Below are 27,371 nucleotides of genomic sequence, written 5' to 3'. Positions count from 1 at the left end.
CCCTCCCCCACTGGCGGTCCCTGGCTTGCTGGCTTGCTCTCTGGCTCCCTGTGTCTCCAGAGTGAAGAAACATGAACAAATAGGAAATAGAAAGTTCCGCAGGGCAGGTGCTGGCCACGGGCACAGCCATTCATTCGCTGTAGTCATGAACTCGACGGTGTTCCTTTAGTGTTATCATTTGAGGTTCTTTGTTTCTTTCATTCATTCTGAGAGACGGAGAGAGAGTGGACGCATGCACGTGTGCCTGGGAGCAGGGATAGGGCAGACAGGGAGGGAGAGAGAGAGGAGGGCCAGCGGGCTCCGCATCGTTGGCGCCCACCTTGAGGTGGGGCTCCTTGTGGAGGCTCAGCCTCACAAACTGTGCGATCGTGACGTGAGCCGAGATCCAGAGCCACACGCTTTTGTTCCTTTTTTAATGTTCACGTCTGAGAGAAAGCGAGAGAGACAGAGAGAGCACAAGCGAGGGAGGGGCAGGGAGAGAGAGAGGAAACCCAGAAGGGAATCAGGTTCCAGGCTCTGAGCTGTCAGCACGGAGCACTAGGCGCGACTCAGCTCAGGAACCCTGAGAGCCTGACGTGACCCCAAGTCGGACCGTTACCCAGCTGAGTCATCCAGGCGGCCCACAGAGTTTGCAGTGTGTATTTTCAAAAGAAAAAACAACTACGTTTATATGTAGATCTAGCTACCTGTGTGTCCGTATGGATACCTGTGTACATACACATACATGTCTACACATACGTACACAAATTCGTGTATGTGTATATATATGTATATGCATACACACTCGCGCGCGCGCACACACACACAGACACACACACAGAAACACATACACACACACACACACACACACACACACACACACACACCATGTAAACTGAGCCAAACGGTCTTCTCAGTGGAAACGCAGAGCCAGGAGGGAGGCATCAGCACAATGTTCAAAATGAAAGGGAAACGTCATTCTCGTATGTATCAGTATGTGCCATGACAGGAAGACACACCTGAGAGTTCTGGTAGGACAGGAAGGTGCTCCCAGGGAGAATGCAGGCAAATGGTCCCTATGGAGCCAATGGAACCCTAGTGCACTTGTGGTAGGAGACCGATAAAGGAGGCCGAAAACTGGTGACCTTTCTAATGCTAGCAGAGGGCATTTGCATTTGTATAGCATGCGATCATTGACGTTGCTCCTGGGGTGGAGAAAGGTTTTGCATCACTATTCTCCTAGGTTTGGGGCTTAGTTTTGTCTTCCCTTGTGCTCTTGAAAGAGTCCTGACAGGTCCTGATGGTACACAGTAAGTCCAGGTCACCTGAGTCCAGAGTCCCTTGGTGGGGCTTGTGGGATGGTGTCCTTCCCATGACCATGAAGTCCACAGACCAGTCTTGTGCTTTTGCTCTAAGTCCCGTTTCTACCAGGTCCAGTCTGGGGGTGCCTCTTTGCAAGTCCTCAGGTGAGGACACGTGAGATGAAGGCTGCCCATTGGGACTGGCCTTCGATGATCCATATGTCCGTGACTCCCTGTTCTCCTTCCAAGGCTGCGTAGGTTCGTGCCCTTGATGCTCCTTTCGTAGAAAGCCTCGACTGCTTGGTCTCTCTACTCCTCCTCACCCTGGACGGTAGTCCAGTGGCTCCCCTGAATCCTCAGGCATACGTTTCCTTGCCCACGTCTGCACACTGGCCCTCCAGAGCAGGGTCGGGTACGCCTTGCACGTTCAGTCGATGCTTGCTGCACAATCGCATGGGTGATGGCCTCTCTCTCTCTCTCACCAAAAGAAAGAAAGGTTGAAAAGCAACTGAAACCCAAGAAAAGAAAAATGGCACGGAGGAGTTGGGATCTGAGGCACACTGTGAAGAAAACATGGGGGTTGGGAGGTAGTGGAGGTGGACAGGCGGTTCCACAGAGTTGAAGGATGTGCCACAGTCAGCGGTGGCAGGGTGGACTTGAGGGTGGGACCGCTGGTGGTGCAGTCCAGGTAGGGCCATGGGAAGGGCATGCAGAGCTGAAAAGCACTGGCCTTTCAAGGAGAAGGGAGGTGGAAGGAGTCTCGTGTGCCCAGTGTGTCTCCCTGTCCTTTAGGGCTGCCCTTGCGGTCACGAGCGAGGAGGGTGCACGGCTGTAGATGTCCCCGGTTGGCGGGAATGTGAGGCAGAGTGAAGAAGAAACACAGAGGCCTAGGATGCAAGAGGGATCACTGGGTTCACGTCCAGCCACCTCCCTGGGAAACCAGCTATGCAAAAGGTTCCTGGGTCTCTTGAGGGGTGACAGGGTGGTGTCCACCTTGGGAGGAGACACCTGCCAGTCCCTATCCCACTGGCCTGGTCTCTGGAGCCCTCTGCCTGGCTCCCAGCTGTCAGACTGGCGGGCAGTCCGTCAGAGCATCTGGTGAGCACGGGGAGGTGGGGTGGTGCAGACCCTAGCGGCCAGGAACTGTGCCTCGTGCGGGGGGTGCAGGTGGGGGGTTGGGGCGGCTTGGATCCTGGGCCCAGGCAGGTGTGCGGGAGCCTGCACAGGAGTGAGCACATGCACGTGGGTTAGGGGCGGAGTTCGGTGAGGGACACACCTAAGGCTGCAGTGGTTTTGTGAGTCCTGGCTCCCAGCCCACCTGCCGCCCCAAGCCCCCAAGTGTCTGGGCCAGCCAGGGACTGACGCCCACCTCAGCCCCCTTCTGGGGACATGCTGCTGCCTGGCGCCTGCGACCCCATAGCCATGGCATTGGCGGTAGTCGTCGCAGTAGTGCTCGCGGAAGTGCTCATGGAAGCATAGACAGGGGCCCGCATGGAGAAGACTGGGAGCCATGAGCCTCCAGCCTCAGAGGGTGGCGGCTCTACTGCTCCTGCTGCTTTTGGAGCCAGAGGCCTGGGAGCGGGACGCGCTCCCGGGGCACCTAGGTCTGTTCCCGAGCTGGTGGAGTGCCAGCACTGGGAGGGGAAGAGCGGGATGCAATGCCCCCGGCGCCCCCCAAAGTCCATCTGGGAGAAGCCTAAAGGTGGAGCAGCTGAGACCCACAGCCTCCCTCCAGGACCTCCCTCAGTTGCGGTACTGCAAAAGTAGGGACCCTAGCGACAAGGTCCCAGGTGGCCTTCCCCCTTGCCCTTCTGTGTCTTCCCCTTTCCATCCACATCCCCCTTCCCTCCTGCTCTGGGCTTCTTCTGGGCTCCTTTGCAGCTGCGGTCTGGAGGACTCAGTAGTGAGCTGTCTGGGTTGGACCTGGGTTCCCTGGAAGAGGATGACCCCAGATCGAGTAGGGGGTTAGGCTCCAGTGGTGGGGAGTGGCGCAGGTCGAGGGGGGGGGGCGCCCTGAGTGCCCTTGGAGGTCAGACTGGATTGGTGGCTGGAGGGTGGATGTGCGAATGACCGAACTAACGAAGGAACGAAGGAAAGCGTGGACCTGCGGTTGTGGGAAAATATCAAGGCAGGGCCAGGGAAGTCGCTGCCGTGAGCAGGAGGAATCATTCCTGTCTGTGAAAATGAAGCACAAGGGACCTGAGATTCCAGAGAAACATTCCAGGCAGAGTCAGGGTGGTGGGCCTGAGTTCCTGGAGGCCATCCAGGGAAGGTGTTGAAGCCATTGAGAGTGGAAGCAGCAGGTGAACACAGGCCTCCTGCCTCCCCCCTCCACACCAGCTGCCCTGCCCTGCCCGGCCCCTGGTGACACAGTTTCACCCTCTGATGGGGCGGGGGAGATCCCATCCCGCTTGTGGCTAAAGGGGGTCCTCTATCATGGGAGTCAATGGGACTCTGGCGTTTGGGGTCTGAGGTGGGGGTAGTGCAACTCCCTGTTGAGCTCTTCATTTCTGAAGGCAGTTTGCGTTCAATCAATGAACTCGGAGGCAATGGGCCAGGAATAAGTGGCGCTTCTGTGTTTTAGAGGGTGGTGCAGACTCTTTCCTACTTGGAGATGTGTGCTGAAGAGAACTGGGTGTTGTGGATGGCGTCCAAAGTCATCTTTTTGGGACATGTTGGGTGGGAACGTCTTCTTCGCACTCTGGCGAGGAAGGTGGATGGCAAGCTCCTCGTTCCAGGCAGACTTTGGGTTTTGTTCTTCATATCCGTGGGGCGTGGCGCTTCATGTGTCCATGGAACGCCTCCTGTGTTGCATTCCTTCTGTGTTTCAAGAGTTTCAGTCCTTCGGAATCACATCTCCTCCAGGATTCACCAGGCAGCATGAGGGAGAAGTGACTCTCAGCCCACCGGGTCTCTAGAAACCAGTGCATGTGTACCTGAGCAGACGGTGCTGGTCTCTCAGCCTCCTTTGGAAATGAGGTCTTGAGCAAACGCTCTTTCATTGCATGGGTTCCACCTCTGTCAGGTTGTTGGCGTTTGTGTTTGTGCATGTGTGTAAGTGTCTGCGGTGCCGTGTCCTGTATTTAGTCCGGACCGCGGCAGGGTCCCAGTTCTTTCCAAAGACACAGTTTTGTTGCATAGGAAGTTCTCATTTCAACAGTGTGTCCCCATGCTGTCACAACAGATGAAAACTTCCTGCAGGCAGCACCGTGACCTCACTGAAAGCAAAAGTCAGAGAACTGAGGCTTTCCCAAACTTACATATCAAGCTGACTGGTACTTTATGTTTTCAGTAAGATGGTGTGGTGTAGGCCACTCTGAGCAGCTGAGGCTCCTAAGCATCTGGTTTGTCCTCGGGGGGTGTTGTCTCTGTCAGCATTTCAGGAGATTATGATTCTCTTCAGGATCATTATTTTCTTGATTACCATGATTACTATATTCTGCATAACCCATCGCATGGAATTTGATAAGGAGCTCGATACCCGGAACCTTATCGTCACCAAACGCTCGCTACAACAAGGAGAAAAACAATCACTTTTGTGCAATGGACAATGCACCTTACCTTCATTGTACTGTTTTAGTGCTATGTACATATGTTTAGAGTAATAGAAAGTGTCCACTTAGATCTAAGGAGGTTTTTGTGACATCATGGTACTTCAAGAAACCATAAAAATAATGGAAAAATCTAAGTTACCTAGTAATCTAAGCACTCTGTCCTTTTGGATACGAAATCCTAAGTAAAGAACTCATCTTGCAAAAACTGCCAAGACCCGATAATTCCTTATTATTCTAGTAGGTCTAGTGAATGGAATGGACTGAACTAAGGTCTCTGAAATACAGGAAGCTAGAATTTGAGATATTGAGCCACCTTTACTCTCCCTTTCCCTGGTGACATGGTCTTTTTTTATTTGGTGATGTCTTTTGACCTTTACCCTATTTCCCTCCTTCCTGCCCCCCCCCCACCTTTGCCATCATCTTTATGTATTGATGGGCTTGTTTCCTTCTGTTTTGAGGATTTTTGTTTTTTGTTTTCTTAGTTTTTGTTTCAGATTCCCCATATATGTGCGAGCATTCTATATGTGTTTTTCTCCGTGTGAGTTCTTTCACTTGGCATAATGCCCTCCAGGCTATTATAAAACACTGTGGCATAATAACAGGTGTGAAGGTATTTTTGGGAGTTAGTGATTTCATGTGTTCCGAGTAGTACCTAGGGGGGTAATTGAGGGAAGTTGCTGGATGATATGGTTGTTCCCCTCTGAATTGTGTGAGGAAACTTTATATTGTTTGCGACTGCCTCTGCACCAAGTTCCAATGCCACCAACAGGGCCCAATGATTCGCTTTCTTCCACATTGTACCTGACGCTTGTGCTTTCTTGTCTTTTTGATAAGACCATTCAGACAGGTTTCAGGTGATATCTCTTTGGCTTTGGACTTTCATTTCCCTAATGTGGAGTGACATGGAACTTCTCTTCATGTATATGGCGGCCACCTGTATGTCTTCATTGGAAGAATGCCTCTTCAGGACTCTGCCAGGTCCATCATTGCTCTTTGGTTTTGCATTGTGGCGCTGTAGGAGTTCTTGGTATCTTTTGTGTTTTAACCCTTGACCACGTATGTAGTTTGCAAGTATTTTCTCCCATTCACTACGTTGCCTTCTCATTCTGTTGAAGATATTGTTGCTGTGCAGAACTTGTTTTTTTAGTTTCATGTAGTCCCACTTGTTTAGTTTTCCTTTGTAGCTTTGGCTTCTGGTGTCAAATCCCTAAACTCAAGTCAAGACTGAGATCCAAACATTGTCGTGGGTTTGGCATTTGGCTTTGTCCAGCAAAGCCAAGGACAGCAGAAAGGCTTGCTTCAGACTCCACGCAAGTCAAGAGAGGTGAGGGAGTTTAAGGGACGTCTCCGCGAGCTGCTCTCAGGCTCCCGTAGTCATTACGCCTACAAACGATGTACAACACGTCAGCGGGCCACATGCTAGAAAGAACGTATTGAAGACATGGTGCGAACCACATCGAGACAGGATAAAATATTCCACGCGACAACACGGTCCAAGGACTTGGCGAGCCCATGCAGAACCCAACCCCTAGATACACACGCGCTAGATCGGCCAAGTCTCGCCTGCCCCCCAGATACACACCAAGTAGGTAAGTGAGCTGCTGCAACTGTTTGCAGGAAGGCCAGAGAGCAGTGATCTGCTCTGCAAAGCTTTCCCTATAACCTCCCAACTCAGGACATTGTTGTGCGATTTCCCACACCTCGTGCCCAAGGTCTTATCCAGGTATTTGTGGTTTTAGGTCTCAAGTCTGTAATACATTTTAACTTCGTTTCTGTGTGTGATGCTAAATAGGTGTCACGTTGTTTTTCCGCCCCCGTTATTTTTCTGTGCCCAGTGTTTCTGGGCACCACCTATTGAGGAGACTGCCTTTGCCTCAGGTTATATTCTTGGTTCCTTTGTTGTGAATTAATTGGTTACATATGTGTGGGTTTCTCCCTGGGCCTTCAGTTCTGGTCCAGTGACCTGTGTGTCTGCTTTTACCCCAATACTGTACTCCTTGGGTTGTTGTAGCTTTGATATCTAGTTTCAAATCAGAAAGCATGGTGCTTCCAGCTGTTTTCTTCCTTCTCACAATGACTTTGGTATTCGGAGCCTTTTGTGCTTCTGTCCACCTTGAAGGATTATACTATTTTTGGGAACGTGCTTAAGCTTTGATAGGGATTGCACCTAGGGAATGTGTAGGTGGCTTTAAGTAGTGTGGACATTTTGATAATCCTAATTCTTGGGATCCACTAGCATAGAATGTCTTTCTGCTTATTTCTGTCTTTTCAAATTCTTTCTCCAGTGATTTCTTCTTTTCAGGAAAGTGGTCTCACTCCTTCATGGTTAAAGTCATTGTTTTCTTTTTTAAGTTTTCTATCTTTTTCTTGACAGAGAGAGATACATGGAAACACACACATACACACACACACACACACACACACACAAACAGAGAAAGAGAGACAGAGAAAGAGAGAGAGACAGAGAGAGCGCATATGAGTGGGGAAGAACTGAGAGAAAGGAGACACAGAATCTAAAGTAGGCTCCAGACTCTGAGTTGTCAGCACAGAGCCCCACACAGGGCTCAAAACAACATCATGAGATCACGACCTTAGCCAAAGTCAGATGCTTCACTGACTGTGCCACCCAGGTGTTTGTAGGCTAAATTTCCTCTTAAGCTTTTTCTTCTCTTGGAGTGATTTTAAATTATTTTCTTAATTTCTCTCTCTGAGACTTTGTTATTCGTGTATAGAATTGAAGCACATTATGTACAACCACATACATATCTTAACATGCCTGAATTCATTTATTAGGTCTACCAGTAATGTTGTCGAGTCACTGCCGTCTCTCTAGAGCATATCATGCACTCCTAGTAAGTGAAAAAGTACCTGGGAACATAGGATGATGCGATCGAATTGAGATGAGAGTAAGCAGATATATGGAGTGAGAGTGTGCAAATTTTGTGAAATGTTTTGTGGTTGATACAATCCAACAAGTCCATGAACATGGTTTGTTTGGATATACTTTTTCTTTAAACCAGACCCAGAGAGCTGTGACATAAATATATGCTTCCCAACACATTGCCACAACACGCCCTGTGCATCTTGGGAGGTAGCCACCTTGTCTCCCTTTTTTGTCCTGGAACCCAGTGCCTGACTCCACCACTCAGTGAATTCTTCTCAGAATACTTCATCTGGGAAGAGACCTATGTTTTTCATAGACTTCCTGAAAGGCACCTCAAAAACATTGGATTTTACAGAGTTGTGTCTGATCTGCCTGGAATCGTCTGAGGATGTGTCGGTTGGAATGGCACTTTCTTTGCTGGGAGATCAGGGAGCCCTGCAGTATTCCTGTGTGCCTTGTGGTGGGTCACCAGAGGGTGCTGTGTGGCTGCTCATGACAGGGACACTGCTCCCCAAAGATGGGGCTGGCAGGTGCCGGGCGTCACTGCTGGAGGAGCCTGAAGGGTGGAGGGGCTTGACTCGCTATCAAAAGCCTTGACTGAGTCTCCATCCTGCAGTCTCCTTGAGCTCCTGATGTGCTGTGTAAAGGACTCTCTGGCTTGCCGAGGTCCAAGTGGTTCTTGCTGCTGTTGCCACTCAGTCGTCAGGACGAAGACATTCAGGTCCTGGTCTTTAACTCATTGACCTGATCTGCACTTAGAGGTACTTTCCTGAGAGTAAGCGACCCAGCCTGGGAGGAGGGCCAGCAAGCAGACAGCAGTGCTCCAGCCTGCAGCCTCCCCTGGCTGGAAGCAGGGACTGGCTGCTCTACTGAGAAGCAGAGCTATGGAACAGGAGGTGCACAGGCAGCTGGGGTTTGTCATGGGATGGGGCCTGAATGAGTGTGTTCCAGGGCATGGGGCAGGGATGCTGTGCAGGAGGTCAGAATGAGGGAGTGTGGTTTCTTTCCTGCCCCATGGGTCACTCCTAGGTACCCTGATGGCCACAGTGCTGGCTTGTTCTCCTGATTCTTCAGGGATCCACCTAGTCCCAGGGGTCCCTGATTTTCACATAAGACCCCCACGGAATAAAGAGTCTATAGATATTGTACGCTGGAGGCAGCCCCCGAAAAAATGCCTATAAATTAGGTCCCCAAAGTTGTGCTTGGTGTACACGCCTACAGAAAGGGAGAGTTTGGTACACATGTGCCCCTGTGTACAGTGATGAGAGACAAAATATTGCAATTGGCCCAGTCATTCAGCTTCTGGAGACGCAGAGTAAAGGATGATGTGTGGCCCTTGAGAATGCAGAAGGGGACAGGACTGTGCCTGTCCACTGTGGCAACATCCCATAGTACAAGACCATAGTCCTCGATGGATGCCCAACTTGTCACACTACTCGTGAACACAAACACAGTCACCTGCTGCACTCAAAGCCAAAGGAGTGTGAAGATGACACCATGTCTTGGGGGCCATTACTTCTTCAAAGAATATACATTTTTTTGCCGTATGTATTTGTTGTTTCCTATTTATTTTTTTGGAAAGAGCAAGAAGGGGAACCTGACCAGGTATGGCTTCAAGCTGTCATTGCAGAGCCTGACTTGGGACTTGATCTCAAGAATCATGAGATCGTGACCGGAGCCAAATTCCACTCGGAAACTCGCCCATTGAGACACCTTGGTGCCTGTCCTCATTCTTTAAATCTTCATTTTACTGAATACATGCCACCTGTAGGAAACCTTCCAGAACTTTATACTTTATTGCCTAATACATTAGTGTCAATGGCATATTGAAGGTTTCATTTGGGTATTTTCATAATATGTACGTTAGACCAATACCACCATGGCCAGTCGAGGAAAATGAAAGATTTTAAAGGTATTCGCTCTGGTCCAGACATTTCTCTTCTGGCTTCTGCTCTTGTGTCAGACCTCAGAGGGTCCCCATGCCAGATAATGAAGACATTTCAAGTGGGGGCTTCACCTAATCTTTGTTCTTTGAGGACTATTCCTCTGTCATAAAAAATATTAGTGCCATTGAATATTTAAGCAATTATTAATCAGTCTCCTGTCATGTAGCCAGACACAACAGGCCATGTTGTGTGTTTGCACACACATGGAAATCCCAGAGGAGCTAGAGCACCAGATACCGAGATCGCTGGTTGCAGAGACTGGGGTGAGGGAATGAGCCGTGGGTGACTAGTAGTCCACGTGTCTCTGTGATGGAAATGTTCTAGGAGTACATAGTGGTCACGGGTGTAAAATCCTGCGAATGTACGTACTGACACTTGAAGTTGTAATTTCAAAGGATCAGAGTAAATTTTTTGAAACTTAATTTATGTTTTGAGTATAAACCAATAGTATGTAAGGACACTAAATACCTCTATACCCACTACTAAAATGACAAAGAACACAATGACAAGGTGAGGCAATTCATCCTGTGGGGCTGCAGCCGACATGAGCCGCTGTTGGGGAGCTGAGGCTGGTTGCTCAGCTGCAGCAGGTGGCTGCTCCAGCCCTTCCGTGACCCCACCGGCTGGGGCTGGGGGCTGCTCATGCTCTGGGGCCACCAAAGGGGCAGGTGGCTCTTCGAGCTCCTGACTGTCAGCCAGAGCTGGGAGTACCTCCTGCCCTGGTGGGGTCGCTGCAGTGAGGGTCTCCGATTCTCGTACGCGCTGAGCTCCAGGAGAACTGGTGGCTTCCGGCAGCCTGGGCTGCGAGGCTGCAGTGGGCACCACAGAGATAGCGGGGGCTCGCTCCCGAGGCACGTCTGGACGGGGCTCTAGAGCTGCTGCCAAAGCTTCAAGAATAGAAAGTGTCATCACCGTGATTGCCATTCCATGGCAGGAAACCTCTCCCGCAGACATTGTCATCTGAGTCACAGAACCCAGCAGGAGGAAATCTCCCAGACGGCAGGCTAATGGAACAGTGATCTGAGACTAGTCCCTACGCCTGGCCCACCTACAGTCTCAGGAAACACGTTCTCTGTGGCATACCCCGTCCCCTCCACACGCCCACATCTCCCACCCAGAGTCCTCCTCGCCCAGAGACTCGGGCTCATTGGGCTCACGGTGTTTCCGCCATGAGTAGAGAAGGCGGGCGCGGCGCTGCAGCTCGGAGCCCGGCATGTGGACCCTTACGTACGCCCGCAGCAGCTTCAAGCTGGTGAAGTCTGGAGGGCGGAAAAATTCCTCGGGGTAGTGATCCATCCAGGTGCCCAGGATGGAGGAGATGGCCCTGGGGATACAAAAGTAGCCAGAACAATCACCATGGGGTGTTCCCCCCACTGATGTCTCGGGACAGGCCTGTGGGACCTGGCCTCTATGCCTCCTGCTCCTGGACGTCCAGAGGGTGGTTCTGTACGTGGTCCACCTGTGATTTGGCAGTCCCGCCTACGAGCGACCTGGTCACTGAAGAGGGACCGTCAAGATTCTGTTTGACGGGAACCCCTTAGCCAATGATGTGGTCGTCTCTGTCCTTCTTGGGGAAGCCAGCCAGACTCTTCGCTGTGTCCCGCTGCCTACCTCCCGCTGGAATTCAAGTCCGTGCGTGAGTGGAGGGGTGGTGTCGGGGTGAGTCAGTGCCTTCACTGCATACCCTAGCGCTCCACGAAAATCTGCGCACATACGGGACAAGAGGACTCTGTCTCTTACCTGGGCTTGCTGGGACCCTCCTGATGCCCTCAACGTGACGACCTGTGCCTCTGTGCTGCCTCATGCACTCAGTGCACATGTGGGTGTCCTCCCGCTGACACCGTTCTCCCATCGTGTGGGTGATATGTGCTCCTTGAGCCCTCACTGTGTCTCCTGTACCCTGGCTAAGCACGCACCGTGATTGTTCCCCAAGGTGGTGAGCGTGATGCTCCCCAAAACCGTTATTCTGGGTCCCCTGATGGGGGTCCAGGCAAGGCTGTGAGTGGGAAGGGATGGGGTTGGACTCTGTAAGGGGCTGACGCGGTCCTCTGGCGCCCTCTGCTGCCTCCCTGTGCCCACAGCCCATCGTCGACCAGACAGGACAGAACCCCTTTCCTTGTTTCCAAGAGAAAGCCCTCAGAACTTTGCCCTCTCACAGGACTCTCAGACGTGTGGGATGCTGGGTCCTGCAGCCCCTCCCACGCACAGTCTCAGCACTGCCCTCTTGGAGAAGGAAGCACTGCCCTCCAGCCTGAGCTCAGCCTACTCACAGTTTCTCCTGCTCCCGGGGTCCGCCATCCTCCTCAGCCTCCGAATGGAAGCATCCGTATCTGGAGGAGGCCAGAAGGACATCATATGAGCTGTCCTGTGGATGCTACGTCTTGTCCTATCCAGAGTCCCTGACTGCTGACTAGAATGGAGCTCTGGAGGGGAGGGTACCGTCAGCTCCTACAGAAGTGCCTGCACCTAGTGGGGCTTCGTGCGTGTTTGAAGAATGATTGGGCCCGAGTCAGCTCCATCACACATATTGGTGTGGGTCTGGGCGTCCTGCTCATCCTGGGCATCGTTGACTGGTTTGAGCCAGGACTCAGACACACAGATAGAGCCTCCAATCTCCTTTTCCAATGGGAAAACAGCCCAAGTCAACACCTGGCGACAGTGAGGGATGAGGCAGAAAGTTGATCATGGGCAAGAGGACAAAGATGACCCAGCAGAGACGCAGCCCTGCCAGCAGAGCTTTCCACAGGCCAGGGTGACTTTCCCTGCAGTGCCCCCACTGAGGACCTGGAGTGTTTCCACCCGGATCGGAGGAACAAAGTGAGACGCCAGGACGTTTGGTGACTTTCCTGAGACTCAGAGCTTTCAGGGGCTGAATCACACTGGGCTGTGAAGGGCAGGGTGCTCACCTCATAAACAGTATTTCCAGGACCTGCTGGGTGGTAGCAAAAGCTCTGTACGTGCTCAAGAATGTGAAGAGGTAGGAGGGGTCTCCACCCAGGAAAGCAGGTACCAGGTGCTCCACTCGCTGTTCCAGTAGCATCCAGCCTCCGTCGATGGTCCATTCCTACAGAAAGGGAGAGGTTCGGTACACATGTGCCCTTCTGTACAGTGATGAGAGAGAAAATATTGGAATTGGCCCAGTCATTCAGCTTCTGGAGACGCAGAGTAGAGGATGATGTGTGGCCCCTGAGAATGCAGAAGGGGACAGGACTGTGCCTGTCCACTGTGGCGACATCCCATAGTAAAGACCATAGTCCTGGATGGATGCCCAACCTGTCACACTACTCGTGAACACAAACACAGTCACCTGCTGCACTCAAAGCCAAAGGAGTGTGAAGATGACACCATGTCTTGGGGGTCATTAGTTCTTCAAAGAATATACATTTTTTTTGCCGTATGTATTTGTTGTTTCCTATTTATTTTTTTGGAAAGAGCAAGAAGGGGAATCCTGACCAGGGATGACTTCAAGCTGGCATTGCAGAGCCTAACTTGGGACTTGATCTCAAGAACCATGAGATCGTGACCGGAGCCAAATTCGAGTCGGAAACTCGCCCATTGAGCCACCTTGGTGCCTGTCCTCATTATTTAAATCTTCATTTTACTGAATACGTGCCACCTGTAGGAAACCTTCCAGAACTTTATACTTTATTGCCTAATAGATTAGTGTCGATGGCATATTGAAGGTTTCATTTGGGTATTTTCATAATATGCACGTTAGACTAATATCACCATGGCCAGTCGAGGAAAAGGAAAGATTTTCAAGGTATTCGCTCTGGTCCAGACATTTCTCTTCTGGCTTCTGCTCTTGTGTCAGACCTCAGAGGGTCCCCATGCCAGATAATGAAGACATTTCAAGTGGGGGCTTCACCTAATCTTTGTTCTTTGAGGACTATTCCTCTGTCATAAAAAAATATTAGTGCCATTGAATATTTAAGCAATTATTAATCAGTCCCCTGTCATGTAGCCAGACACAACAGGCCATGTTGTGTGTTTGCACACACGTGGAAATCCCAGAGGAGCTGAAGCAGCAGAAACCGAGATCGCTGGTTGCAGAGACTGGGGTGAGGGAATGAGCCGTGGGTGACTAGTAGTCCACGTGTCTCTGTGATGGAAATGTTCTAGGAGTACATAGTGGTCACGGGTGTAAAATCCTGCGAATGTACGTACTGACACTTGAAGTTGTAATTTCAAAGGATCAGAGTAAATTTTTTGAAACTTAATTTATGTTTTGAGTATAAACCAATAGTATGTAAGGACACTAAATACCTCTATACCCACTACTAAAATGACAAAGAACACAATGACAAGGTGAGGCAATTCATCCTGTGGGGCTGCAGCCGACATGAGCCGCTGTTGGGGAGCTGAGGCTGGTTGCTCAGCTGCAGCAGGTGGCTGCTCCAGCCCTTCCGTGACCCCACCGGCTGGGGCTGGGGGCTGCTCATGCTCTGGGGCCACCAAAGGGGCAGGTGGCTCTTCGAGCTCCTGACTGTCAGCCAGAGCTGGGAGTACCTCCTGCCCTGGTGGGGTCGCTGCAGTGAGGGTCTCCGATTCTCGTACGCGCTGAGCTCCAGGAGAACTGGTGGCTTCCGGCAGCCTGGGCTGCGAGGCTGCAGTGGGCACCACAGAGATAGCGGGGGCTCGCTCCCGAGGCACGTCTGGACGGGGCTCTAGAGCTGCTGCCAAAGCTTCAAGAATAGAAAGTGTCATCACCGTGATTGCCATTCCATGGCAGGAAACCTCTCCCGCAGACATTGTCATCTGAGTCACAGAACCCAGCAGGAGGAAATCTCCCAGACGGCAGGCTAATGGAACAGTGATCTGAGACTAGTCCCTACGCCTGGCCCACCTACAGTCTCAGGAAACACGTTCTCTGTGGCATACCCCGTCCCCTCCACACGCCCACATCTCCCACCCAGAGTCCTCCTCGCCCAGAGACTCGGGCTCATTGGGCTCACGGTGTTTCCGCCATGAGTAGAGAAGGCGGGCGCGGCGCTGCAGCTCGGAGCCCGGCATGTGGACCCTTACGTACGCCCGCAGCAGCTTCAAGCTGGTGAAGTCTGGAGGGCGGAAAAATTCCTCGGGGTAGTGATCCATCCAGGTGCCCAGGATGGAGGAGATGGCCCTGGGGATACAAAAGTAGCCAGAACAATCACCATGGGGTGTTCCCCCCACTGATGTCTCGGGACAGGCCTGTGGGACCTGGCCTCTATGCCTCCTGCTCCTGGACGTCCAGAGGGTGGTTCTGTACGTGGTCCACCTGTGATTTGGCAGTCCCGCCTACGAGCGACCTGGTCACTGAAGAGGGACCGTCAAGATTCTGTTTGACGGGAACCCCTTAGCCAATGATGTGGTCGTCTCTGTCCTTCTTGGGGAAGCCAGCCAGACTCTTCGCTGTGTCCCGCTGCCTACCTCCCGCTGGAATTCAAGTCCGTGCGTGAGTGGAGGGGTGGTGTCGGGGTGAGTCAGTGCCTTCACTGCATACCCTAGCGCTCCACGAAAATCTGCGCACATACGGGACAAGAGGACTCTGTCTCTTACCTGGGCTTGCTGGGACCCTCCTGATGCCCTCAACGTGACGACCTGTGCCTCTGTGCTGCCTCATGCACTCAGTGCACATGTGGGTGTCCTCCCGCTGACACCGTTCTCCCATCGTGTGGGTGATATGTGCTCCTTGAGCCCTCACTGTGTCTCCTGTACCCTGGCTAAGCACGCACCGTGATTGTTCCCCAAGGTGGTGAGCGTGATGCTCCCCAAAACCGTTATTCTGGGTCCCCTGATGGGGGTCCAGGCAAGGCTGTGAGTGGGAAGGGATGGGGTTGGACTCTGTAAGGGGCTGACGCGGTCCTCTGGCGCCCTCTGCTGCCTCCCTGTGCCCACAGCCCATCGTCGACCAGACAGGACAGAACCCCTTTCCTTGTTTCCAAGAGAAAGCCCTCAGAACTTTGCCCTCTCACAGGACTCTCAGACGTGTGGGATGCTGGGTCCTGCAGCCCCTCCCACGCACAGTCTCAGCACTGCCCTCTTGGAGAAGGAAGCACTGCCCTCCAGCCTGAGCTCAGCCTACTCACAGTTTCTCCTGCTCCCGGGGTCCGCCATCCTCCTCAGCCTCCGAATGGAAGCATCCGTATCTGGAGGAGGCCAGAAGGACATCATATGAGCTGTCCTGTGGATGCTACGTCTTGTCCTATCCAGAGTCCCTGACTGCTGACTAGAATGGAGCTCTGGAGGGGAGGGTACCGTCAGCTCCTACAGAAGTGCCTGCACCTAGTGGGGCTTCGTGCGTGTTTGAAGAATGATTGGGCCCGAGTCAGCTCCATCACACATATTGGTGTGGGTCTGGGCGTCCTGCTCATCCTGGGCATCGTTGACTGGTTTGAGCCAGGACTCAGACACACAGATAGAGCCTCCAATCTCCTTTTCCAATGGGAAAACAGCCCAAGTCAACACCTGGCGACAGTGAGGGATGAGGCAGAAAGTTGATCATGGGCAAGAGGACAAAGATGACCCAGCAGAGACGCAGCCCTGCCAGCAGAGCTTTCCACAGGCCAGGGTGACTTTCCCTGCAGTGCCCCCACTGAGGACCTGGAGTGTTTCCACCCGGATCGGAGGAACAAAGTGAGAGGCCAGGACGTTTGGTGACTTTCCTGAGACTCAGAGCTTTCAGGGGCTGAATCACACTGGGCTGTGAAGGGCAGGGTGCTCACCTCATAAACAGTATTTCCAGGACCTGCTGGGAGGTAGCAAAAGCTCTGTACGTGCTCAAGAATGTGAAGAGGTAGGAGGGGTCTCCACCCAGGAAAGCAGGTACCAGGTGCTCCACTCGCTGTTCCAGTAGCATCCAGCCTCCGTCGATGGTCCATTCCTACAGAAAGGGAGAGGTTCGGTACACATGTGCCCTTCTGTACAGTGATGAGAGAGAAAATATTGGAATTGGCCCAGTCATTCAGCTTCTGGAGACGCAGAGTAGAGGATGATGTGTGGCCCCTGAGAATGCAGAAGGGGACAGGACTGTGCCTGTCCACTGTGGCGACATCCCATAGTAAAGACCATAGTCCTGGATGGATGCCCAACCTGTCACACTACTCGTGAACACAAACACAGTCACCTGCTGCACTCAAAGCCAAAGGAGTGTGAAGATGACACCATGTCTTGGGGGTCATTAGTTCTTCAAAGAATATACATTTTTTTGCCGTATGTATTTGTTGTTTCCTATTTATTTTTTTGGAAAGAGCAAGAAGGGGAATCCTGACCAGGGATGACTTCAAGCTGGCATTGCAGAGCCTAACTTGGGACTTGATCTCAAGAACCATGAGATCGTGACCGGAGCCAAATTCGAGTCGGAAACTCGCCCATTGAGCCACCTTGGTGCCTGTCCTCATTATTTAAATCTTCATTTTACTGAATACGTGCCACCTGTAGGAAACCTTCCAGAACTTTATACTTTATTGCCTAATAGATTAGTGTCGATGGCATATTGAAGGTTTCATTTGGGTATTTTCATAATATGCACGTTAGACTAATATCACCATGGCCAGTCGAGGAAAAGGAAAGATTTTCAAGGTATTCGCTCTGGTCCAGACATTTCTCTTCTGGCTTCTGCTCTTGTGTCAGACCTCAGAGGGTCCCCATGCCAGATAATGAAGACATTTCAAGTGGGGGCTTCACCTAATCTTTGTTCTTTGAGGACTATTCCTCTGTCATAAAAAAATATTAGTGCCATTGAATATTTAAGCAATTATTAATCAGTCCCCTGTCATGTAGCCAGACACAACAGGCCATGTTGTGTGTTTGCACACACGTGGAAATCCCAGAGGAGCTGAAGCAGCAGAAACCGAGATCGCTGGTTGCAGAGACTGGGGTGAGGGAATGAGCCGTGGGTGACTAGTAGTCCACGTGTCTCTGTGATGGAAATGTTCTAGGAGTACATAGTGGTCACGGGTGTAAAATCCTGCGAATGTACGTACTGACACTTGAAGTTGTAATTTCAAAGGATCAGAGTAAATTTTTTGAAACTTAATTTATGTTTTGAGTATAAACCAATAGTATGTAAGGACACTAAATACCTCTATACCCACTACTAAAATGACAAAGAACACAATGACAAGGTGAGGCAATTCATCCTGTGGGGCTGCAGCCGACATGAGCCGCTGTTGGGGAGCTGAGGCTGGTTGCTCAGCTGCAGCAGGTGGCTGCTCCAGCCCTTCCGTGACCCCACCGGCTGGGGCTGGGGGCTGCTCATGCTCTGGGGCCACCAAAGGGGCAGGTGGCTCTTCGAGCTCCTGACTGTCAGCCAGAGCTGGGAGTACCTCCTGCCCTGGTGGGGTCGCTGCAGTGAGGGTCTCCGATTCTCGTACGCGCTGAGCTCCAGGAGAACTGGTGGCTTCCGGCAGCCTGGGCTGCGAGGCTGCAGTGGGCACCACAGAGATAGCGGGGGCTCGCTCCCGAGGCACGTCTGGACGGGGCTCTAGAGCTGCTGCCAAAGCTTCAAGAATAGAAAGTGTCATCACCGTGATTGCCATTCCATGGCAGGAAACCTCTCCCGCAGACATTGTCATCTGAGTCACAGAACCCAGCAGGAGGAAATCTCCCAGACGGCAGGCTAATGGAACAGTGATCTGAGACTAGTCCCTACGCCTGGCCCACCTACAGTCTCAGGAAACACGTTCTCTGTGGCATACCCCGTCCCCTCCACACGCCCACATCTCCCACCCAGAGTCCTCCTCGCCCAGAGACTCGGGCTCATTGGGCTCACGGTGTTTCCGCCATGAGTAGAGAAGGCGGGCGCGGCGCTGCAGCTCGGAGCCCGGCATGTGGACCCTTACGTACGCCCGCAGCAGCTTCAAGCTGGTGAAGTCTGGAGGGCGGAAAAATTCCTCGGGGTAGTGATCCATCCAGGTGCCCAGGATGGAGGAGATGGCCCTGGGGATACAAAAGTAGCCAGAACAATCACCATGGGGTGTTCCCCCCACTGATGTCTCGGGACAGGCCTGTGGGACCTGGCCTCTATGCCTCCTGCTCCTGGACGTCCAGAGGGTGGTTCTGTACGTGGTCCACCTGTGATTTGGCAGTCCCGCCTACGAGCGACCTGGTCACTGAAGAGGGACCGTCAAGATTCTGTTTGACGGGAACCCCTTAGCCAATGATGTGGTCGTCTCTGTCCTTCTTGGGGAAGCCAGCCAGACTCTTCGCTGTGTCCCGCTGCCTACCTCCCGCTGGAATTCAAGTCCGTGCGTGAGTGGAGGGGTGGTGTCGGGGTGAGTCAGTGCCTTCACTGCATACCCTAGCGCTCCACGAAAATCTGCGCACATACGGGACAAGAGGACTCTGTCTCTTACCTGGGCTTGCTGGGACCCTCCTGATGCCCTCAACGTGACGACCTGTGCCTCTGTGCTGCCTCATGCACTCAGTGCACATGTGGGTGTCCTCCCGCTGACACCGTTCTCCCATCGTGTGGGTGATATGTGCTCCTTGAGCCCTCACTGTGTCTCCTGTACCCTGGCTAAGCACGCACCGTGATTGTTCCCCAAGGTGGTGAGCGTGATGCTCCCCAAAACCGTTATTCTGGGTCCCCTGATGGGGGTCCAGGCAAGGCTGTGAGTGGGAAGGGATGGGGTTGGACTCTGTAAGGGGCTGACGCGGTCCTCTGGCGCCCTCTGCTGCCTCCCTGTGCCCACAGCCCATCGTCGACCAGACAGGACAGAACCCCTTTCCTTGTTTCCAAGAGAAAGCCCTCAGAACTTTGCCCTCTCACAGGACTCTCAGACGTGTGGGATGCTGGGTCCTGCAGCCCCTCCCACGCACAGTCTCAGCACTGCCCTCTTGGAGAAGGAAGCACTGCCCTCCAGCCTGAGCTCAGCCTACTCACAGTTTCTCCTGCTCCCGGGGTCCGCCATCCTCCTCAGCCTCCGAATGGAAGCATCCGTATCTGGAGGAGGCCAGAAGGACATCATATGAGCTGTCCTGTGGATGCTACGTCTTGTCCTATCCAGAGTCCCTGACTGCTGACTAGAATGGAGCTCTGGAGGGGAGGGTACTGTCCGCTCTGCGCATTGGATCCCAGTCAGCTCCTACAGAAGTGCCTGCACCTAGTGGGGCTTCGTGCGTGTTTGAAGAATGATAGGGCCTGAGTCAGCTACATCACACATATTGGTGTGGGTCTGGGCGTCTTGCTCATCCTGGGCATCATTGACTGGTTTGAGCCAGGACTCAGACACACAGATAGAGCCTCCAGTCTCCTTTTCCAATGGGAAAACAGCCCAAGTCAACACCTGGCGACAGTGAGGGATGAGGCAGAAACTTGATCATGGGGAAGAGGACAAAGATGACCCAGCAGAGACGCAGCCCTGCCAGCAGACCTTTCCACAGGCCAGGGTGACTTTCCCTGCAGTGCCCCCACTGAGGACCTGGAGTTATTCTACCCCGATCAGAGGAACAAATGGAGACTAAGGACATTTGGTGACTTTCCTTAGACTCAAAGCTTTAAGGGGCTGAATCACACTGGGCTGTGAAGGGCAGGGTGCTCACCTCATAAACAACACTTCCAAGACCTTTTGGGTGGTAGTAAAGGTTGTGTACGTGCCCAAGAAGGTGGAGACATATGTGGGGTCTCTCCCCAGGAAGGCCGGCACGATGTGTTCCACTCGCTGCTTCAGCAGGCCTGCATCGATGGTCCACCGCACACAGTTCTCATTATCATCCCCGCGTGTGACCTTTGTACCCTGAGGTAGAACACAGGAGGGACATAGAATCAGACACAGCACTATGACCAACAGGAGGTTTGGAGTCCAGAATGCAGACCAAACCCCCAGACGCCAGTGACTTGTGGAAAGCCTGAGACGTGGTTGCCCAGAGTGGGAAAAGGATCTTGGCATTCACACGAGAATTTGAGGTGGGAAATGACTGAACACATTAGGATCTCAGCTCAGATTGTTAGATGAGTATGGACAGCAGCTCCCTGCATTAACAGCAGTGTCCCTGTGATTTCTAACCGCACAGTCCATTCTGGGGATCCCAAGACAGGGACTTTACCTGGCAAAGGTTGGATCAGGATAATAGAACATGTAGGATGTTCAGTGCAGCACTGTGACATGGCAAGAGAAGGGAATCCTGTCACAGTCCCACATTTGTGAAGGGCTGAATGGGTGAGGTGAGTGGTCTCATTTCCAGAATGTTGTCTAGGTGTTAAGGCCCTTGCTCCTGACTGGAGGGGCCCCAGGGGCGTGTTGCTTGGCCACCAAAGTGCAGAGCAGTAGACATAATGCAATGAGCCCCATGTCCTTTGGGTAAAATATCTCCCTGCTCCTCATGAACGTGTGTCAGACGTGGAGAAGGTGGGGAAGGATGGTCGGGCGAAACGGGCCACCTGGGAACGTTCGTCGGGGAAACGTGTACAACAATGCCAATATATTCTAGACAGAATGGGACGTGAAATGGTCTCACGCCTCCTTTCTGATCTTCCTCCAAATAAGTGGAGAGTGACGTTGCGTCTGGCCGTGGCAGGGGCTGGGCCCTGCTGGCATGTTTGAGGAGCAGATGGGGTTCCAGGTTCATCTGGGACCAGGAGTCTCCGAGCGCTACCAGGGGAGCAGCAGTGTGTTTTCTGGGCCCTGGGATTCTTTGCATTGCCTGTGGCCCCTTGGTGTTGGGTTTCCCTGGTACCTGCACTCACCCTGAGCCAGCGCGGCTTCGTGCTGATGGCATGGGGCTTCCTCCTTTCCTTCAGGGAAGTAGAGCAGGGGCTCTCATTCAGGTTCTCCTCCATCTGTGGCATGTGGCTCTGTCAAGACAGTGCCCAGCAGGCTGCAGGCAGGCAGGCAGGCAGGCAGGAGTCCTCAAAGCCGTGTCTGCTTGCTTTCGCTTGTCCTCGGACCCATATGAATTCATTCCAGATATGACACCACAGTGTGCACTCACCTCCCCCACGGAGGAGAAGCAAGGTGGCTTGAGGGCCTTGGATTCAACCTGTTACAGGTTAGAGGCACCTCAGAGATCCCTTTTCCCTCCTTCCCAGCATGACATGTGCATGGCCATGATGGGTCCACCAGGTGGTCCACTGCCATCGAACCTGCTCCGGTCCCGGGGAGGACCGGCCCCCATGTCCCCCTTTCCCCGAAACTGAACATGAGGGGATGGGGGTGCCCAGGGAAGGCTCCGAGCTGTGACCTGACCTGACCTGGCCTGCTCTAGGCTGCTCTGTGTTACCTTATGTGACCTCCTGGAAAACATCCTGAGGCATCGCCAGCGTGGGTTAAGGAAACCTCTCCAACATCTGAGTAATCCTGCGCACTGGGGTTTCTGGCATCCAGAGCCCCGGTACCTGGGAAAACAACAAGAGAACATCCTAAAGTCTCTGTGTCTGGAGGCAAGTGAGCCTGGTATGGGACCTTCCTAGAACATGGGTGCCAGGTTACAGGAGTTCCAAGCTTTCCTGGGGCCTATTGTGAGCAAAGTGATGTCACTGCCTAGGATCCACCTCCTGAGTCCCCCTCTGGGATAACACCTTTGCAAATAGTCCTCTCTTTGCTGACTGCTCACCCCCATTCTCCATGAAATGTCACATCGGTACACAGTTCCACCAATGCACCCCTCTCCACAGTCCCCTGAGAAGCTCTGGGGGCAGCCAGGGTCCCAGCTGTGAGACCTATCTGGGTTGAGACAGAACTCTTCTTTCTTACCTCTTTCTGGTCCCGGATTCGCGACTGTGCTTCTCAGGGATGGTCCGTGTCTTTTCCGCCCAATGGAGATCATTCTAGCATGTCCTCAGGATGTCCTCAGGATGTCCTCAGGCATATGTGGGATGATACCTGTGAAATTGGAGCAGCGGTGTCACCTGTTGGAAGTTTATCCAACCACATTGACTTCAACTTCTCACCTCCTCTGATTCTGCTGCTCCTCTGATCCCAGCCCACAGTCCTCCCGGGTGTGCGTAGGTGCGTGAGTGTGTGTGTGTATGTGTGTTTACCAGTGCTTGTTTTCTGGGGTCCCAGAAGGTCACATCCCCACCTAGGGAAGGATGGCCCAACATTTCTTAGGAGCTTAGGTTCTCTACTTTCTAAAGCAATGCCTACAGAAGGGATTGGAGTTGGGGCCTAGGAGGACAGAACTCTCTTTTACGTAGACTTTGTCAGTAGTGTGCCACGAGCCATTCCCTGCCTTTCCACTGGGTACATACAATGGGGACAGGGTGGCACTCAGTGGGTTACCCTGGCCTGGGGGTCCTCCTCAGGGAAGAACGTGCTGGGATGTCTTCTGTGACGCTCCTCTTCAGCTTCACCCCCACGCCACCTCCATGTCTGCACCCAGTGACAGTAATACACCCTTTTCCAGACCCCCTCCAAAATCCTGGGTCAAATCCAGGACCCCATTTTGAGGACATGAAGTTGGGGTCATGCCTGGTTCTGACTTTCTACCCGTCTGTGATTCTGGCCAAGGCACTGACCCTGGTAGGGTCTTCACTTTCTCTTCCCATCAGTGGCTCCCTGGGATGCCCACATCCTCTCAACACATCCTTGTGGGATTTCCTTCCTGGAGTGTGGTATGGACGTAGTGTTTGATTTCTGTTGCAAAGAAGATGGCACCATGACCCCAGACCAAACAAGTTTAGGTGATAAAATGTGCATGTCACGGCCACGTGCTCACTGTCACTCTCTGTGTTGTCTCTCAGCTCCTCACAGTAGGGACCAACCCTCATGTCGAGTCGTGACATGGACAGGTACACACAGCCTAGCCCTGAGAGACAACAACAGACAGGGAAGAACTATGGCACTCGATGTTGACTGAATCCTGCCACCACCCTGAAGTGGGCTCAGGGGTTAGTGAAGCAGGTTCTGTCTGAGTGATGGCAGCATCCCCAACCTCCTGAGAGGCTCTGGCAGGAGCCCTCAGCTGAGCCCTGCTGAATTCCTAGTCCCCTGGGCCTGTGAGGTGGGAAGTTTATGGGGAAGCCACTAAGGGTGGGGGCATATTGTCCCACGGCACTAGAGCAGAGTAGTGACAACGTCCTCCTGCCCCAGGCCCTGGCCCTCCTCACCCTCCCTCTCTGCTATCCTCCCTAGCTCTTTCCGGTCTCCCTGGTGTCCTTTCACACGTCCCCTGTGAAACAACGACCCCTGCCTCCGAGTGTCCGCCGCACTGTGCCTTCTGCCAGGCTACATACCCTCGGACTAGTGCAGGGCTGACTCGTTCTTGCACTGCGGCAGGAAATAGTAACGGTTCCTCAGCATAGCCTTGTCAGACCCTTCCCTGGTGGAGCTCAGGACCCAGTTGTCACACCTTGAATTTTTCTATGGAGTCCTTGCTCATGTCATTCCCATTTTTGTTTCATGTTCTTTCCATCTTCCTGGCTAGTCCTTGAACTCCTAGAGGGAAGATGTGGCTGCCTTACCAGCACTGGCACTATGTGAATGCTCAGATGCTCATTCCCGGGGGCTGACTGAGGAGGTAAAGGGATCCCACCCACCAATTAGCAGCTCAGTCATTGTAGCCTAATTTACCTGGGTCATTTTCCAATACTTATTTTCTCGTATATCTGTTCAGTCCACTCTAGTCGTAATTTGGGGTGTGAAATCACACTCCAAGATCAAGAGTCTCATGCCCTACTGGCTGAAACAGGCAATTTTCATGGAACTAGACTGATCTCTAAGTGATCTTGCGGGCTAACATTTCGTACGTGTATTAGGTTATGCTGAATTACCCGAGAACGCGCCACATTTCAAAAAGCATGTCCCCATAGATTTCCTCACATGACAGAGCTGGGTGTGTGTTTAGATTGGAGACTAAAGTCCTTCATGTGGTCATTGAGGACCCCAGAGTTCCTCCATTTTGTCCCTTCTCCCTCCCGAGGATATCAGGTACTTGCACAACCAGCAGCACAAGGGGCGATAAAGGGGAAAGAGAACAAGGAAATGCACCTGGGAGCATGTTATCAGCCTGGTCTAGAGTGCCTAAAATATCCACCTTTTCACTCATTCCTTGCTTTAAAGGCAAGGATTTTTAAGTAGTGGTCTGTGAGAACCTATGTCCCACAAACCATACAAAATGCATCCCTAGATATGCACCAGAAAACATACGAAGGTAATTCCTGAGCTGAAGGAAAATATTCTTCCTCCGGGACACATTGTATGAAGGAAATAAGAAGAGTACACATCTATGTGTGTGTTTGTGTGCGATCTCTACGTATTAATATGACGTTGTATCGCTATCCCTGAATATCTTTAAGAAGTGAAGGATCATTGACTTTTAAATAGAAGAATTAGGAAAACAACAAGTAAAAAATTGCAATTAGTGAGCTTACAGACATATACTATTAAGATGTATGAGAGTATCGGGGCGCCAGGGTGGCTCCGTGGGTTGAGCGTCCGCCTTCGTCTCAGAACATGATCTCACGGTTCGTGGGTTCGAGCCCCGCATCAGGCTCTGTGCTGACAGGCTGTTTCCGATACTGTGTGTCCCTCACTCTCTGCCCCTCCCCCACTCACGCTTTGTCTCCCTCTGTCTCAAAAATAAATAACCATTCAAAAACATTTAAACAAATTCCATTAAGATCTAGGCCAATAGGAAGTAAACGACTGGAGGTTGAGAAGTCAATGAAGTGCCTCCTACGATGGATTGTTTTCAAGTACGAAAACGCTCATAATATGACCACATGACTGCAAGTATAATGTGAATATTGAAACTGCAGCCCAGTTAGCCAGTTAAATGGAAAGAATTCCATATATCTGTGTTCACTTACACTTCGCCGTCCAGAGCAGGGTCTGGTACACCTTGCACGTTCAGTCGATGCTTGTTGCACAATCGCATGGGTGATGGCCTCTCTCTCTCTCTCTCTCTCTCTCTCTCACTCACTCACCAAAAGAAAGAAACTTTGAAAAGCAATTGAAACCCAAGAAAAGAAAAATGGCACGGAGGAGTTGGGATCTGAGGCACACTGTGAAGAAAACATGGGGGTTGGGAGGTAGTGGAGGTGGACAGGCGGTTCCACAGAGTTGAAGGACGTGCCACAGTCAGCGGTGGCAGGGTGGACTTGAGGGTGGGCCGCTGGTGGTGCAGTCCAGGTAGGGCCATGGGAAGGGCATGCAGAGCTGAAAAGCACCGGCCTTTCAAGGAGAAGGGAGGTGGAAGGAGTCTCGTGTGCCCAGTGTGTCTCCCTGTCCCTTAGGGCTGCCCTTGCGGTCACGGGTTACGAGCGAGGAGGGTGCACAGCTGCAGATAGATGTCCACGGTTGGCGGCAACGTGAGGCAGAGTGAAGAACAAACACAGAGGCCTAGGATGAAAGAGGGAGCACTGGGTTCACGTTGAGCCACCTCCCTGGGAAACCAGCTTTGCAGAAGCCTCCTGGGTTTCTTGAGGGGAGAAAGGGAGTAGTCCACCTTTGGAGGAGACACCTGCCAGTCCCTGTCCCACTGACCTGGTCTCTGGAGCCCTCTGCCTGGCTCCTGGGTGTCAGGCTGGCGGGTAGGCAGTCAGAGCATCTGGTGGGCGAAGCGAGGTGCAGTGGTGCAGACCCTTTCACCCAGGAGCTGTGCCCCCTGAGGGGGGCGGCGGTGGGGGGATGGGGCGGCCTGGTCGCGGGACCAAGCAGGTGTGCGGGAGGGCGCGCACAAGTGTGCGCATGCGCTTGGGCCAGGGGCGGAGCCCGTTGAGGGGCACAGGTGAGGCTGTAGTGGTGTTCTGTGTCCTGGCTCCCAGCCTGTCTGCGACCCGGGCCCCCAAGTGTCTGGGCCAGTCAGGGGCTGACGCCCCGCACCCCCCCTCCCCCGACCGGGGACATGCTGCTGCCTGTCGCCTGTGACCCGGTAACCTTGGCGGTTGCCCTAGGGGAGCCCTAGCGCTAACGGTAGTGCTCGCGCCCCCCATGCGATTAAGACTGGGAGCCATGAGCCTCCAGCCTAGGAGGGTGGTGGCCCTGCTGCTCCTGCTGCTCCTGGACCAGAGGCCAGGGCGCGCGACACGCTCCCAGGTCGCCTTGGTTTTGGTTGCTCTGCTGGAGTGCCAGCCCTTGCAGGGGCAGAGCGCGACGCGATGCCCCCCGGCGCCCCCGAAAGACCATCTGGGAGAAGCCTAAAGGTGGAGCAGCTGAGACCCACAGCCTCCCTCCAGGACCTGCCTCGGTCGCGGTGCTGCCAAGGTAGGGATCCTAGTGACAAGGTCCCATGTGGCCTTCCACCCTGCCCCTCTCTGTCTTCCCCTTCCATGACCACTCCCCCTCACTCGTGCTCCGGGTTCTTCTTGGGCTCCTTTGCGGCTGCGGTCTGGAGGACTCAGGAGTGAGCTTTCTGGGTTGGACCCGGGTTCCCTGGAGGAGGAGGGCCCAGATCCATTAGGGGGTTAGGCTCCGGCGGTGGGGCGTGGCTCAGGTCGGGCGGGGGGGGGCGACCTGAGTGCCCATGGAGGTCTGACTGGCTTGGTGGTTGGAGGGTGGAGGTGGGAAGAAACGAACGAAAGAACGAACAAACGAAGGAAGGAAAGCGTGGACCTGCGGTTGTGGGAAAATATCAAGGCAGGGCCAGGGAAGTCGCATCCATGAGCAGGAGGAAACATTCCTGCCTGTGAAAATGAAGCACAAGGGACCTGAGATTCCAGAGAAACATTCCAGGGAGAGTCGGGGTGGTGGGCCTGAGTCGCTGGAGGCCAGCAGGGGACGGTGTTGAAGGGATTGAGAGTGGAAGCAGCAGGTGAACACAGGCCTCCTGCCTCCCCCCTCCACAC

At 53.0% G+C, this 27,371-nt stretch overlaps 3 protein-coding genes across 15 annotated transcripts in view; 2 read left to right on the top strand and 1 right to left on the bottom strand.

The window, feature by feature from the left end:
• LOC111559474 overlaps positions 1 to 27,371 on the bottom strand; it is a 191,803-nt gene that overhangs the window by 49,772 nt on the left and 114,660 nt on the right. For 4 of the 13 annotated variants that reach the window (XM_045051443.1, XM_045051447.1, XM_045051435.1 and 1 more), the window contains 8 exons: positions 18,417 to 18,583; positions 17,971 to 18,146; positions 16,369 to 16,526; positions 15,733 to 15,792; positions 14,620 to 14,786; positions 14,174 to 14,349; positions 12,571 to 12,728; positions 11,935 to 11,994 (listed from right to left, as the gene is read on the bottom strand). In XM_045051443.1, the coding sequence (XP_044907378.1) occupies positions 11,935 to 11,994; positions 12,571 to 12,728; positions 14,174 to 14,349; positions 14,620 to 14,786; positions 15,733 to 15,792; positions 16,369 to 16,526; positions 17,971 to 18,146; positions 18,417 to 18,583 (1,122 nt within the window). Of the gene's footprint in view, positions 1 to 9,486; positions 10,552 to 10,821; positions 10,989 to 11,934; positions 11,995 to 12,570; positions 12,729 to 14,173; positions 14,350 to 14,619; positions 14,787 to 15,732; positions 15,793 to 16,368; positions 16,527 to 17,970; positions 18,147 to 18,416; positions 18,584 to 19,529; positions 19,590 to 20,188; positions 20,383 to 21,332; positions 21,441 to 21,865; positions 22,236 to 22,338; positions 22,946 to 25,394; positions 25,711 to 27,371 lie in introns of those variants that run through there. The other 9 variants (XM_045051438.1, XM_045051439.1, XM_045051446.1 and 6 more) reach the window with 8 other exon arrangements.
• The window catches only part of LOC123383556 (ral guanine nucleotide dissociation stimulator-like), a 230,220-nt gene that overhangs the window by 145,167 nt on the left and 57,682 nt on the right, over positions 1 to 27,371 (top strand). The window lies entirely within an intron of this gene.
• The window catches only part of LOC123383559 (biliverdin reductase A-like), a 31,278-nt gene continuing 30,548 nt past the window's right edge, over positions 26,642 to 27,371 (top strand). The window contains exon 1 of the mRNA XM_045051455.1: positions 26,642 to 26,790. Coding sequence (XP_044907390.1) covers positions 26,685 to 26,790 — 106 coding nt within the window. The 5' untranslated portion in view covers positions 26,642 to 26,684. The remainder of the gene's footprint in view (positions 26,791 to 27,371) is intronic.

Source organism: Felis catus, assembly GCF_018350175.1.
Source record: "Felis catus isolate Fca126 chromosome A2 unlocalized genomic scaffold, F.catus_Fca126_mat1.0 chrA2_random_Un_scaffold_38, whole genome shotgun sequence".
Classification (NCBI taxonomy): Eukaryota; Metazoa; Chordata; class Mammalia; order Carnivora; family Felidae; genus Felis; species Felis catus.
Note: the sequence above shows the minus strand (reverse complement) of the source record. Positions and strands in the feature narration are given on the sequence as shown.